Source organism: Cyprinodon tularosa, unplaced genomic scaffold (genome assembly GCF_016077235.1).
Source record: "Cyprinodon tularosa strain WSP-4 unplaced genomic scaffold, ASM1607723v1 ctg1122, whole genome shotgun sequence".
In the NCBI taxonomy this organism is placed as follows: domain Eukaryota; kingdom Metazoa; phylum Chordata; class Actinopteri; order Cyprinodontiformes; family Cyprinodontidae; genus Cyprinodon; species Cyprinodon tularosa.
The window spans coordinates 253,846-267,664 of NW_024037919.1; the positions used below are offsets into that span (position 1 = coordinate 253,846).

At 39.3% G+C, this 13,819-nt stretch overlaps 1 protein-coding gene across 1 annotated transcript in view; it reads left to right on the top strand.

The window, feature by feature from the left end:
* Positions 1 to 5,539: 5,539 nt before the first annotated feature.
* The window catches only part of LOC119793552 (immunoglobulin lambda-1 light chain-like), a 29,504-nt gene continuing 21,224 nt past the window's right edge, over positions 5,540 to 13,819 (top strand). Inside the window, exons 1-2 of the mRNA XM_038300759.1 lie at positions 5,540 to 5,582; positions 12,957 to 13,274. Coding sequence (XP_038156687.1) covers positions 5,540 to 5,582; positions 12,957 to 13,274 — 361 coding nt within the window. The remainder of the gene's footprint in view (positions 5,583 to 12,956; positions 13,275 to 13,819) is intronic.

Genomic DNA, 13,819 nt, shown 5'->3' on the forward strand with positions numbered 1-13,819 from the left:
TTCAAATAATGTTAACTTTCAGAGGAAGACAACATAAAATAAACAATGAGCAATGACTTTAATTAATTTAAAGATTTGATACTTTCAGTCCTTTACCGGTCCAAAGGATCCTTTATTTGGGATCTGTTCTAAAGGGGAAAAAGTAAGTCAAAATATTAAGTCAAATATTAACTGTGAGTACCAGCTATAATTAGCCACTAATGCTATGAAGTTCATGGTAGTGACAATCACAAGCTCACTTTAATTCAATCCACGATTGCCTCCAATGGAAACACTAGTGATGTTAGGAGATGAGACGAGGCGTGTGTGGAGGAGTGGAGGGGGCGCTTCAGTGAGGTGCATATAGGCTTTATTCGGGGGAGGGGCCAAAATCAATTACGTCTGAAGCCTCGCTACCCCGTGATACCAGGTGATCACTTGGGGAAGTGGTTCAGCTTGCCCGCAGCTTTGACAGTTATTTAAACAGCCTCAGTATTCAGTCCAGATGTGGGAGTTGGTAGGAGAGTTGCAGTCAGTTGGATAGTTTGGATATATTCTAAGCATAGATTGGTTGTTTTTACAACACATTTAGTTGGTTAAAACTATTTGCTTTGGATGAAACAATGTAATGATCAAAATCTGAGCAAGTCAGTGGTTACAGTTGTAACATTTGTGCTAAGTAGTATAGCTTTGTAGTGAGCAGTTACCATTGCTAGAGGCCTGAGCTCTATGACATTGACTTCCACTCTTGAGGTTGTTGGTTTGAGACCCACTTTTGAAAGTTGTGAAAATCATTACCAAGTATTTTGGCAAATGTGACTAATTTTCCCTAGTACAAATATAGATTGGGTAAAAACACTGACAAATTAGATATGTTGGTTTAACCAAAAGATTGGTTGAACACATAACTTCCAACCCAATTAAAACCCCAGACTGTGGAAAAACTATTATTTTTCAATAAAAAAAGTAATGCCTTTCATTTTGCTCATCATTGCCCAATTTGCACGAGCAATTTCACTGTCTGCTTGAGCTTATTTCATTAAAAAGTCAGAAAACAGTTTAGCCTAAATGATTGTTCATTTCTAAGACATTTTACACACAAAAAACTTACAAAAAGTTTTATTATATATACCAATTAGTAACAATTTCAAAGGAACTTAAAATTGGATTAAACAGGAAAATCAATTGCAAAAAATCACAGATTATATTACAAACTTCAGTTCTGCACATTATCAGTAGGTGGTGACATGTTCACATGAAGCTTCATGAACTGTGGGGATCGATGCATTTTGCCAAAAAGGTTCAGTATGAGAACATCTGACCAATTAATAAACTAAACATCAGTGAATAGAAGCCGAGTATTTCATTCAGCTTGCTTATATCAGGGATTATAGATGCAGGCTGATATATTCTGATATTTATTTCACTGATTTCAGACTATTTTAATACATCAGTATGGGATCGTATAATCTTTCAATTTTACCTCCATGAGACAAGTTCCTCTCAAAGTCTTGCCTTCAGAGCTACTTAAGTGAAGAAATGTTTGTAGGGAGGAGTTTCCGTGAGCAAAGGAGAATCAGAAGCACAGATGGAAGAAAAAGAGCTGATTTGCTGATCCACCACCAAAAAATGACAAGAAATTAGAACATAAACTTCTATAACAATCATGCAATTGTTGATATGGAGATAAGTTGAAGTCTATCATCTGTAGCTTGTCTATCATCTGCATGAAGTTTATTTATTGTTTAGTTTATTTATTTAAATATGCTTTACAACAACACTAGGAAGTGCCTCACAAAAAATTAAAAACATTGTAAAAGCCAGTTTGAAAAAAATTAGTCTATTTAATCTGGACTTAAAAAGGGGCGGATCTGTGAGAACACGCAGACCGAGGAGCAGGCTACTAGGCTACTTCCACACTGTTAATACCGGCACCTTGCTATATCCAGAACCATTTGATTGGCAAACCGGAGAACTCAACTTAACTGAGTCAACATCTCAGTTAATTATAACCATGAAGGCCTTAAAAACAAGTATTAAAATATTAAAATCAATCCGAAAATGGGAGCCAGTGCAACAGAGAACCCTGTGTGACCAGTCCCGAACCTGTTTGTCTGTTTCACTCATAAAACTTGTGTTTATCTTTAATAAACAGTTTAACTTTTCATCTGCCTCCGTTGTGTTCTGCATTTGGGTTAGATCCCCGAACCCAATCATGACACCCCCAGGCGTTTTCCTGCCTGCTTTAAGCGCATCCATTCTGTCACAGTGGTGTCTTTATCAAGCTGCAAGGCGGTCTCATATTTCTGGAGAATGCTGCCAACTGTTGTGTTTCCAAAACTGTTCTTTTGTTGATTTTTGGACATCTTCGAAAGTATTTCAAAACAGGTGTTGATAAGCTGACGGTCAAGCAGTACGCAAATGCACGTAGTAATATAATTGACGTTACGCTTTCATGATTTGTGACACGCATGCGTACCTGCTTACCAGTTATGTGCACCCCTGCCTATAATCCCATATTGAGTTGTGAGCATTAGTCACCGTATCACCCTTTCATTTAAATGTAATACTATCTCACCCAATGAATTTACAGATAATTACTTGCAGTGATTATAAAATGCATCATGTTAAACTTACTTTGTCCATAATCCAACAGTGTTTTGCAGACCAGAGAACTCAACTTAACTGAGTCAACATCTCAGTTAATTATAACCATGAAGTGCTTAAAAACAAGTATTAAAATATTAAAATCAATCCGAAAACGGGAGCCAGTGCAAGGAGGAGAGAACGGGAGTGATGTGGCTGTGTCTGGATGAACCAGAGAGGAGATGAGCTGCTGCATTCTGTACTAACTGTAAGCGTTGTAGTGATGACTGTGGGAGGCCGAGTAGAGAGCGTTGCAATAGTCCAGCCGAGAACTTATAAATGTGTGAGTCGTCTTCTCTGGGTCTTGGCGTGAGAGAAAGGGTTTCACCTGGGTCAAAAGGCGCAGCTAGCTTTGACAAGAGCATTTATTTGTTTTTTGAAGTTCAGTTCACGGTCAAAGACAACTCCCAGGTTCCTGACGGCATTGCTGACTGAACCCCAACCCTGGACTGAATCTGAGGGACATCCTTGGAACCAAATATAATGAAATCTGACTTACTTGGGTGAAAGGGAAATATTGTGGTTTCAGCAGCCAGAGATGTGGCTTTAATAAAAAAGTAGTTTTATTGAGAATACAAATATAAGATAACATTAAATACCTAGATCTAAGAGTGGGAAATTATACTAGCTGTAGAGTACAGAGTAATTTTAATATCATTCACAAACTGTGAAATCCTCACAATAATAAAGAGCTAAAAAGAACCTAAAAGTTGCAGAAAAATGTGACCAAAAATACACACTCAGATATGAAAAAATATAATAATATAAACTCCAGCTGAATAGAAAAAATCTTTATCTTTACAGTTGTCATTGTCAAAAAGAACAACGAAAAAAAAAAAAAAAAAGTGTCATCGATCGATCAGTGCATATGCTTAAAAACAAAAACTAAAAATCACTGTCACCACCATTTACACATAATATAAGAAATAAATAACAATAGCTGATAAAAACACTAATAAGAATAGTACATTCTCACACACATCATCCATGATGATTAATGGTTATTTAAAAAAATATGTGAATGAGGGAAAAAAATATGTTCTCTATTGTTTATGTTATTATTTACAGCCTAAATGTACATCTCCAAAATTCTCTTCTTCTTCTGTGGTGCTCTCTTTTCTCTGGCTTTGATTGCGGCGTGTGATCATAAGACCAATTTAGTTCTCAGCTCTCCTTTACTCTCCTTCCAGAGCTGTGTGAACTGCAGTACTGCTCCTCTGTCTTATCCATTGAAACCTACTAACAGTCACCTAATCTTAATCCCTGTGAAGGTAAAACTATTTGGTGGGGATTTTGGGCTAAATTAGGAGCTCTGAGAGACTGTGGATCACAGGGATTACAGTCTCTGATTTGCCAAACTCAAATCTCCGTTCAATCATGTGTCAAGTGTCCATTCAGCTTTCAGCATTAAAGTTATTTTTCTGTCACAGAAGGTGTGAAATAGAAAGCTCAATATTTTTAATGGATTCCTGGATACATTTCACTTTACAATGTTGGAGATATGAATTTTTGTATATAACTATTTTTTTTTTTTTTTTAATTCTTTCAATTATCTTTTTTTAAATATTTGAATAATTTTGACTTTTCTTTTCCGGAGAAGATAAAAGTTTTATCTCTTAGAAAGATGTGGAAAAAATCTAATGTTTTAGTTTTGGTGTGACTATTTATATACTATTGTCTTCTATGTACACTGGTGCTATTACTGTTATATTTTTATATAAGCAGTGGATGCCCTGAAAACAACATATAAAGGTTGAGAAACTTGAAGTGGGGGAAATAAAAAATGTTTTATCTGAACACACTTTTAAAACCCTATGTTGGTGATTCACGGCCAGTAGATGGCAGTAGTGCCAGTAGATGGCAGTAGTGCCAGTAGATGGCAGTAGTCTTAGACTTAGACCCCTTTATTTGTCATTTTGTATGCACAGAGTGCATACAGAACGAAATTGCGTTACATACAGCTTATGAACATTGCATTGATATTTCAAATGAAATGGAATACCTTTCCGGATTGTTACACACGAGTTATACAAAAAGTGCAGCAGTGGTCAAAGTGTAAACAGTGCAGTGAATAAAGACAGTGTGCAAATTGCAATGGTTCAGTGTAGTATAGTCTGCAGTATAAATAATGACAATTTATCAAGATGAAATAAGGAAACTGTGGAAGTTATGGTTTATTTCACTATTTATATTTATTCATATAAAATCACTAAAAATAAGTGTAATAAAAACACATTCATTATTGTAAGAAGACTAATACAGTTATACTGCTGGTAAAAATGGGAGGGGCCTCATTACTGCAGCATCAGGCCATGATCTTTTTTCATCCATATTTAATGTATGTTTTATATTTATACACTCAGATTTAACCAGAGTGCTGGTTATCCATATTTATTTATGTTTCTATTGAACTCTGCACTCAGGTACCCTTTCCCTTTTTATTACACCTCTGCTGAATATGAATGACATTTATTCATCGAGTTTATATCGATAATACAAGATTTACCTCATGAGTTTTAAGCTATGTCACTAAGTAAAACAGACAGTCATATATATATTCCATCATTTCCAGTCCAATAACAGATAACAGTCTGTGTTCCTAAATTCAGCTCCAAGCTGAATGTGTTTGTGGGAACATGAATGTTTTTTAGTGTTTCTGCATCATGTGAGGCAGATTTTTTCCATCTGCTGTCAGATTCAAATCCAGACGATGAAACCATCCAGGGGCTGGAGCTGAGCTGTCAATCAGCAGCAGCAGTCTGATCTGTGGGCTGCAGGGGCTGATGGGAGCTTTGAGGAGCTGTTAGAAACCACGTGGCCCTCGTCTGATCTAGCAGCTCGTCCTTGTTTGGCCTCAGCTGCATCAGAGCACCACTTCTCCCCAGGTTCACCAGAGGAAACACCACTGCACAAAATGCTTTTCCTCCCAGCTGCTGCTCTGTGCTGTCTGTGTTCAGGTGAGTGTTTCCAGCCAATCAGGAGCCAACAAAGTCCACCTGGAACAAACACTGTCCCACTAACCTTCATCTGTGTGTCTGTGTCTCTACAGCGCTGGCTGCCATGGCAACACAGCTGAGTCAGGATTTAACTCTGACCAGGAGAGTCGGTGACAGCGTCTCCCTCAGCTGTGGAGGAACTGATCAGTGTGGTGGTTATTTTGTAACCTGGTACCAGAAGAAAGGAAAAGAAACATTCAGACCAATTCTTTATATCACCAGTGATGGTAGAACACAGAAACCTTTCAATCATCCTCAGCAAAATGATTTCTCAGCTGAGAGAAATCAGAAAAGCTGTACACTGAAGTTAAATCCTGTTAAAGTTAGTCATTCAGCCTCCTACTACTGCAGCTGTTTGAAGTCTGGTTCCCACAGTGAGAAATGATCCCTGCAGCCTGAACAAAAACCTCCAGATGAACAGATGTCAAACAGTGTTTGTGACAAGAAGAGAGCAGTAAACCACAGCCCAGGTTCACTGGTTTCACCTCCATCTCAGAGACTCACTGAGATCAGGGAAATCCTTTATTCCTTAAAAGTGCAGTAGGAGATCTTTTCTGACGCATTTTTTACCATGTGGCTTAAAGATCTACCCACAGCCGCTTAGCAACCAGTGAAATAAAAGGTCTGGAAGTGAAACAAAAAAAATAATAATCTCACTATATGCTCAGTGTTCAAAGACAACTGGGAAGAAAAATGTACTTATTGATTTTTAATGCAGATTGGCAAGCAACCAGTGTCAACACCAACCAGTAAGGGGTTTGGACCAAGACTAACAAGCAAAAAAAAACAAACAAAAAAAGATCCTCCTCAATAACTAGTCCATTCCCATCTGTCCTATAATCAGGGGTGCACATAACATTTTGGATGAGTTACTCAGATGAGTACCAGTCAGAAGATGGTGTTTGTTACTCACCCCATATGTAGCGTGGTAATTAAGCTCAGTCTTCCTCACTGTCCTCCTCAGTGTTGCTCCCACTGTCCTCTGCTTCAGACTCCTGTGTGGTAAATGATGCTGCAGATGTACTTCCATGTCCTTGGTTTAGCCTCCGATTAGCTATCTCCATCCACAGGTCTATAGCTGGTTTTGGGTCAAATGTCTCTGTGGTCTGCCTTGAGGCAGTGTAAGAGATAGCTTAACCACCCTGTTGATGTTGGAGTAAGTAACTGGGTTACTTGTTTTTACAATTTGGACCAAGTCATACACAGATGAGGCCCCGTGTTGGGATCTGGAGGTCTGTCCACCTTCCTCCAGCAGAGGGCGCCTCTAGGTCTCCTGGTGCTGAGCTGACGACCACACCTGCGATCCATCAGTCATCAGGAGACCAACATATAAGCAGCAGCGGGACTACACTCCAGCGCCAGAGTGTTAAGCCAGTTATGGTTAGCAAGGCTGAGCCAACCAGCCTGTCTGATTCTCTGACTCCCTGAACTTTGAACTTGAATCTGATCCGTTTTTGTCTTCTCTGCCTCCTAGGAAGAAACCTGACTGAACCCTGGAAACTCTGGAGGAGTTTCATCTGCTGAAATCCATCCGCCAGCCGGCTCTCAGGAGCTCACCAGCAGAATCTTACTGTCTGAACCTGCCTGCCCGCCCTCAAGAAGAGGATCGGAAGAAAGACTCTGGATCTGAACGCTGTCAAGTCTGAAGTCAAGCCCTGCCGCTGCTTAGCCCTCTGCCAACTTCAAGCATCTGGACCCAACTCGGTTCCCTCCCTCTGTTCTTAATCTCAATCACGTCTCAGGTACAAACCAGCACAATTCCTCTGGCAAAGATCTTCAGCATCCTGGCTAACCAAACTGTCCTTTTCTAGAGAGAACCCTGTGTGACCAGTCCCAAACCTGTTTCTCTGTTTCACTCATAAAACTTGTGTTTATCTTTAATAAACAGTTTAACTTTTCATCTGCCTCCGTTGTGTTCTGCATTTGGGTTAGATCCCCGAACCCAATCATGACAGAACACTCTGGCCAACAACCTAACCCAGCAGTCCACCTCCGGAGGATGATTGAGGAACAAAGAGTTTTAATACAAGGCCACGACTCCACCCTCCGTGAGTTTAACACACGTTTGGACCAGCAAGGTCCGATTTTACAGGATTTAGCTGGCAACTTCAACCAAGCTAACCCCAGAACGGAGCCAGCTCAACTTCCAGTTCCGGAGCCAAACCCGCCTCAAAGGTCAGACCCAGTTCCGTCATTTCCTGAATTCCGTCCGTCACTTCCCGATAAATTTTCGGGCATTACAAGTAAATGCAAAGGATTTCTTTTCCAATGTAGACTGATTTTCAAACATTCTCCTGCCAGTTTCTCTAACGATAAGAGAAAAATTAGCTTTATTCTCTCTCAATTGACTGGAAGGGCTCTAGAATGGGCTAAGGCCCGATTCCCCTCTGAATCCAGTTTCAGATGTACTTTTGAGCAATTTATCAGAGAATTCTCACAAGTCTTTAACCAAGACTCTGATAAATCTATTGATTCTCGAGCTCTGCTAAGTATAAAACAAGGTAATCGATCTGTAGCAGATTTCTCGATCGACTTCCGGGTCAAAGCCGCAGCTTCCGGGTGGAATGAGTGCGCGCTTAAAAGTGCCTATTTTAAGGCTCTAGATGAAGAAATTAAGGATGAACTCGCCACAATCGACGAACCAGCGTCTCTGGAAGAATTAATCAGTCTAACCATTCGTTTGGATAATCGACTTCGAGCCAGAACCAGATCCAAATCAAGAAGCCATGTTTTTTCTGCAGCTTCCCCCAAGACTAACTGCTCTTCTGTTTTTTCTGCCTCTCATGAGACTGATTCTAGACCACGGATTCGTACCCCGTCAGCTCCTGTTCATCCATCTTTAACCCATGGGTTCTCTTCTCCTACAGAAACCTCAGATGCCGAGCCTATGCAGATTGGTCATACCAGACTCACTACAGAGGAAATGCAAAGGAGATATAAGGGGAACCTATGCATGTACTGTGGAGAGCCCGGTCATTTTGTCTCCTCCTGCCCAGCTAAGGTAAAAGCCGGGGTCCGCCAGAGGAAATGAGGAGTCTGGTGGACCATCTGCAATCTGAAAAATCTCCTCACCTATTATTACCTGCTACTGTTTGTTGCTGATCAGACTCTCACGTTATCTATATTAGTTGATTCTGGCTGTGAAAAGAACTTAATTGACTCCAACCTTGTCCAACAACTTAACATTGAAACTATTCCTTTGAAAAAGCCACTTAGAGTCTCTGCCATAGATGGTAAAAGATTACACCAAGTTACCCACCAGACTCAACCTCTTCAACTCCTGATTTCTGGTAATCACAGAGAGTCAACAACCTTTTTTGTTTTTCCATCAGCCTGTTCTTCCCTGGTTCTTGGATATGAGTTGTTAGAGCAACACAACCCTCATATCAATTGGGCTAAAAGACACATTGAATCGTGGTCTGCCTCCTGCCATGTCTCCTGTCTTCGTTCCGCAGCCCCTGTTATTCAGTCTCCTAGTAATCAAGGGGAGCTAGATCCGCCTGATTTGTCCTCAGTGCCATCTGAGTATCACGATCTAGCGCCAGTCTTCAGCAAGGTCAGTGCATTGTCTCTTCCTCCTCACAGACCATATGACTGTGCTATAGATCTATTGCCTGGGGCTCCCCTGCCTAGCAGCCGACTTTTCAATATCTTCAAACCCGAGAGAGAAACTATGGAGAAATACATTAACGAATCCTTTGCTGCTGGAATAATTCGGCCATCTTCATCCCCTCTGGGTGCAGGGTTTTTTTTTGTTGGTAAGAAGGATGGTTCTCTCTGACCCTGCATAGATTACAGAGGCCTCAACCAAATAACAATTAAAAACAAGTATCCCCTGCCTCTGCTTGCATCTGCATTTGAACCTGTTCAAGGGGCTACTGTTTTTACTAAACTGGATCTGAGAAATGCCTACCACCTTCTCCACATAAGAGAGGGAGATGAGTGGAAGACGGCCTTCAAAACCCCTCTAGGTCAATTCGAATACCTAGTTATGCCTTTTGGTCTGACCAATGCTCCTGCCTGTTTTCAAGCCCTGGTTAATGACGTGTTGAGAGACTTTCTCAACATATTTGTTTTTGTCTATATTGACGACATCCTGATCTTTTCCAAGAACCTCTCTGATCACAAGAAACACGTCCCCAATCATGACACCCCCAGGCGTTTTCCTGCCTGCTTTAAGCGCATCCATTCTGTCACAGTGGTGTCTTTATCAAGCTGCAAGGCGGTCTCATATTTCTGGAGAATGCTGCCAACTGTTGTGTTTCCAAAACTGTTCTTTTGTTGATTTTTGGACATCTTCGAAAGTATTTCAAAACAGGTGTTGATAAGCTGACGGTCAAGCAGTACGCAAATGCACGTAGTAATATAATTGACGTTACGCTTTCATGATTTGTGACACGCATGCGTACCTGCTTACCAGTTATGTGCACCCCTGCCTATAATCCCATATTGAGTTGTGAGCATTAGTCACCGTATCACCCTTTCATTTAAATGTAATACTATCTCACCCAATGAATTTACAGATAATTACTTGCAGTGATTATAAAATGCATCATGTTAAACTTACTTTGTCCATAATCCAACAGTGTTTTGCAGACCAGAGAACTCAACTTAACTGAGTCAACATCTCAGTTAATTATAACCATGAAGTGCTTAAAAACAAGTATTAAAATATTAAAATCAATCCGAAAACGGGAGCCAGTGCAAGGAGGAGAGAACGGGAGTGATGTGGCTGTGTCTGGATGAACCAGAGAGGAGATGAGCTGCTGCATTCTGTACTAACTGTAAGCGTTGTAGTGATGACTGTGGGAGGCCGAGTAGAGAGCGTTGCAATAGTCCAGCCGAGAACTTATAAATGTGTGAGTCGTCTTCTCTGGGTCTTGGCGTGAGAGAAAGGGTTTCACCTGGGTCAAAAGGCGCAGCTAGCTTTGACAAGAGCATTTATTTGTTTTTTTGAAGTTCAGTTCACGGTCAAAGACAACTCCCAGGTTCCTGACGGCATTGCTGACTGAACCCCAACCCTGGACTGAATCTGAGGGACATCCTTGGAACCAAATATAATGAAATCTGACTTACTTGGGTGAAAGGGAAATATTGTGGTTTCAGCAGCCAGAGATGTGGCTTTAATAAAAAAGTAGTTTTATTGAGAATACAAATATAAGATAACATTAAATACCTAGATCTAAGAGTGGGAAATTATACTAGCTGTAGAGTACAGAGTAATTTTAATATCATTCACAAACTGTGAAATCCTCACAATAATAAAGAGCTAAAAAGAACCTAAAAGTTGCGGAAAAATGTGACCAAAAATACACACTCAGATATGAAAAAATATAATAATATAAACTCCAGCTGAATAGAAAAAATCTTTATCTTTACAGTTGTCATTGTCACAAAGAACAACGAAAAAAAAAAAAAAAGTGCCATCGATCGATCAGTGCATATGCTTAAAAACAAAAACTAAAAATCACTGTCACCACCATTTACACATAATATAAGAAATAAATAACAATAGCTGATAAAAACACTAATAAGAATAGTACATTCTCACACACATCATCCATGATGATTAATGGTTATTTAAAAAAATATGTGAATGAGGGAAAAAAATATGTTCTCTATTGTTTATGTTATTATTTACAGCCTAAATGTACATCTCCAAAATTCTCTTCTTCTTCTGTGGTGCTCTCTTTTCTCTGGCTTTGATTGCGGCGTGTGATCATAAGACCAATTTAGTTCTCAGCTCTCCTTTACTCTCCTTCCAGAGCTGTGTGAACTGCAGTACTGCTCCTCTGTCTTATCCATTGAAACCTACTAACAGTCACCTAATCTTAATCCCTGTGAAGGTAAAACTATTTGGTGGGGATTTTGGGCTAAATTAGGAGCTCTGAGAGACTGTGGATCACAGGGATTACAGTCTCTGATTTGCCAAACTCAAATCTCCGTTCAATCATGTGTCCAGTGTCCATTCAGCTTTCAGCATTAAAGTTATTTTTCTGTCACAGAAGGTGTGAAATAGAAAGCTCAATATTTTTAATGGATTCCTGGATACATTTCACTTTACAATGTTGGAGATATGAATTTTTTTTTTTTAATTCTTTCAATTATCTTTTTTTAAATATTTGAATAATTTTGACTTTTCTTTTCCGGAGAAGATAAAAGTTTTATCTCTTAGAAAGATGTGGAAAAAATCTAATGTTTTAGTTTTGGTGTGACTATTTATATACTATTGTCTTCTATGTACACTGGTGCTATTACTGTTATATTTTTATATAAGCAGTGGATGCCCTGAAAACAACCAATAAAGGTTGAGAAACTTGAAGTGGGGGAAATAAAAAATGTTTTATCTGAACACACTTTTAAAACCCTATGTTGGTGATTCACGGCCAGTAGATGGCAGTAGTCTGTAGTATAAATAATGACAATTTATCAAGATGAAATAAGGAAACGGTGGAAGTTATGGTTTTATTTCCCTATTTAAATTTATTCATATAAAAACACAAAAAATAAGTGTAATACAGACACATTCATTATTGTAAGAAGACAAATACAGTTATACTGCTGGTAAAAATGGGAGGGGCCTCATGACTGCAGCATCAGGCCATGATTTTTTTTCATCCATATTTAATGTATGTTTAATATTTATACACTCAGATTTAACCAGAGTGCTGGTTATCCATATTTATTTATGTTTCTATTGAACTCTGCACTCAGGTACCCTTTCCCTTTTTATTACACCTCTGCTGAATATGAATGACATTTATTCATCGAGTTTATATTGATAATACAAGATTTACCTCATGAGTTTTAAGCTATGTCACTAAGTAAAACAGTCATATATATATATATATATATATATATATATATATATATATATATATATATATATATATATATATATTTTTTTTTTTTTTTTTTTTTTTTTTTTTGCATTAACTATAAATCAGACGCAACACAATGGCAATAAATTCAGGTTGTAATTCAAAAGCTGCATTTTTCCATCATTTCTGTTTCTACATCTTGTCATTTTTTCAGCAGCAGCAGTCTGATCTGTGGGCTGCAGGGGCTGATGGGAGCTTTGAGGAGCTGTTAGAAACCACGTGGCCCTCGTCTGATCTAGCAGCTCGTCCTTGTTTGGCCTCAGCTGCATCAGAGCGCCACTTCTCCCCAGGTTCACCAGAGGAAACACCACTGCACAAAATGCTTTTCCTCCCAGCTGCTGCTCTGTGCTGGCTGTGTTCAGGTGAGTGTTTCCAGCCAATCAGGAGCCAACAAAGTCCACCTGGAACAAACACTGTCCCACTAACCTTCATCTGTCTGTCTGTGCCTCTACAGCGCTGGCTGCCATGGCAACACAGCTGAGTCAGGAGGATTTAACTCTGACCAGGAGAGTCGGTGAGAGCGTGTCCTTCAGCTGTGGAGGAACTGATCAGTGTCGTAGTGGTTGGCCTGTAACCTGGTACGAGAAGAAAAAAACAGAAACATTCAAAGCAATTCTTAATATCAAAAGTGATGGTAGCACAGAGAAACCTTTCAATCATCCTCTAGAAAAAGATTTCACAGCTGAGAGAAACAAGAACATCTGTAAACTGAAGATCGATACAGTTAAAATCGATCATATAGCCTCCTACTACTGCGGCTGTTGGAAGTCTGGTTCCCACAGTGAGAAATGATCCCTGCAGCCTGAACAAAAACCTCCAGATGAACAAACAGTGTTTATGATGAGAAGAGAGCAATAAACCACAACCCAGGTTCACTGGTTTCATCTCCATCTCAGAGACTCACAGAGATCAGGGAAATCCTTTATTCCTTATTGATTCACTTTAACCAATCTAATCTAAAAAAATAATTTCTACTTAAAGTTTTAAAAATATCACACAATCAGCCTATTCATAAGTGAATTTGTTCATCCTTCTCAATTCAAATTGAGAAAGCTTCCTGGAGAGGTGGCGAAATGTCTTCAAATCTTGGAAACCATGTCCAGTGGATATTTTTTGAATTTTTACGGAAATCTGCCTTACTTGAATTGTGTGTTCTCTTGTCTTTGCCATGCTGGCTAATTGGTAAGATAATTAGGCCTCTGCGTCATTTCATATTTATACCCCAGGAAAACAGGAAGTCATGAATTACTAATTAAAAGTTCCTAGATACCCTGACCAACTTTAGCAACTACAGAAAAATTAATTTAAAGGAAATTA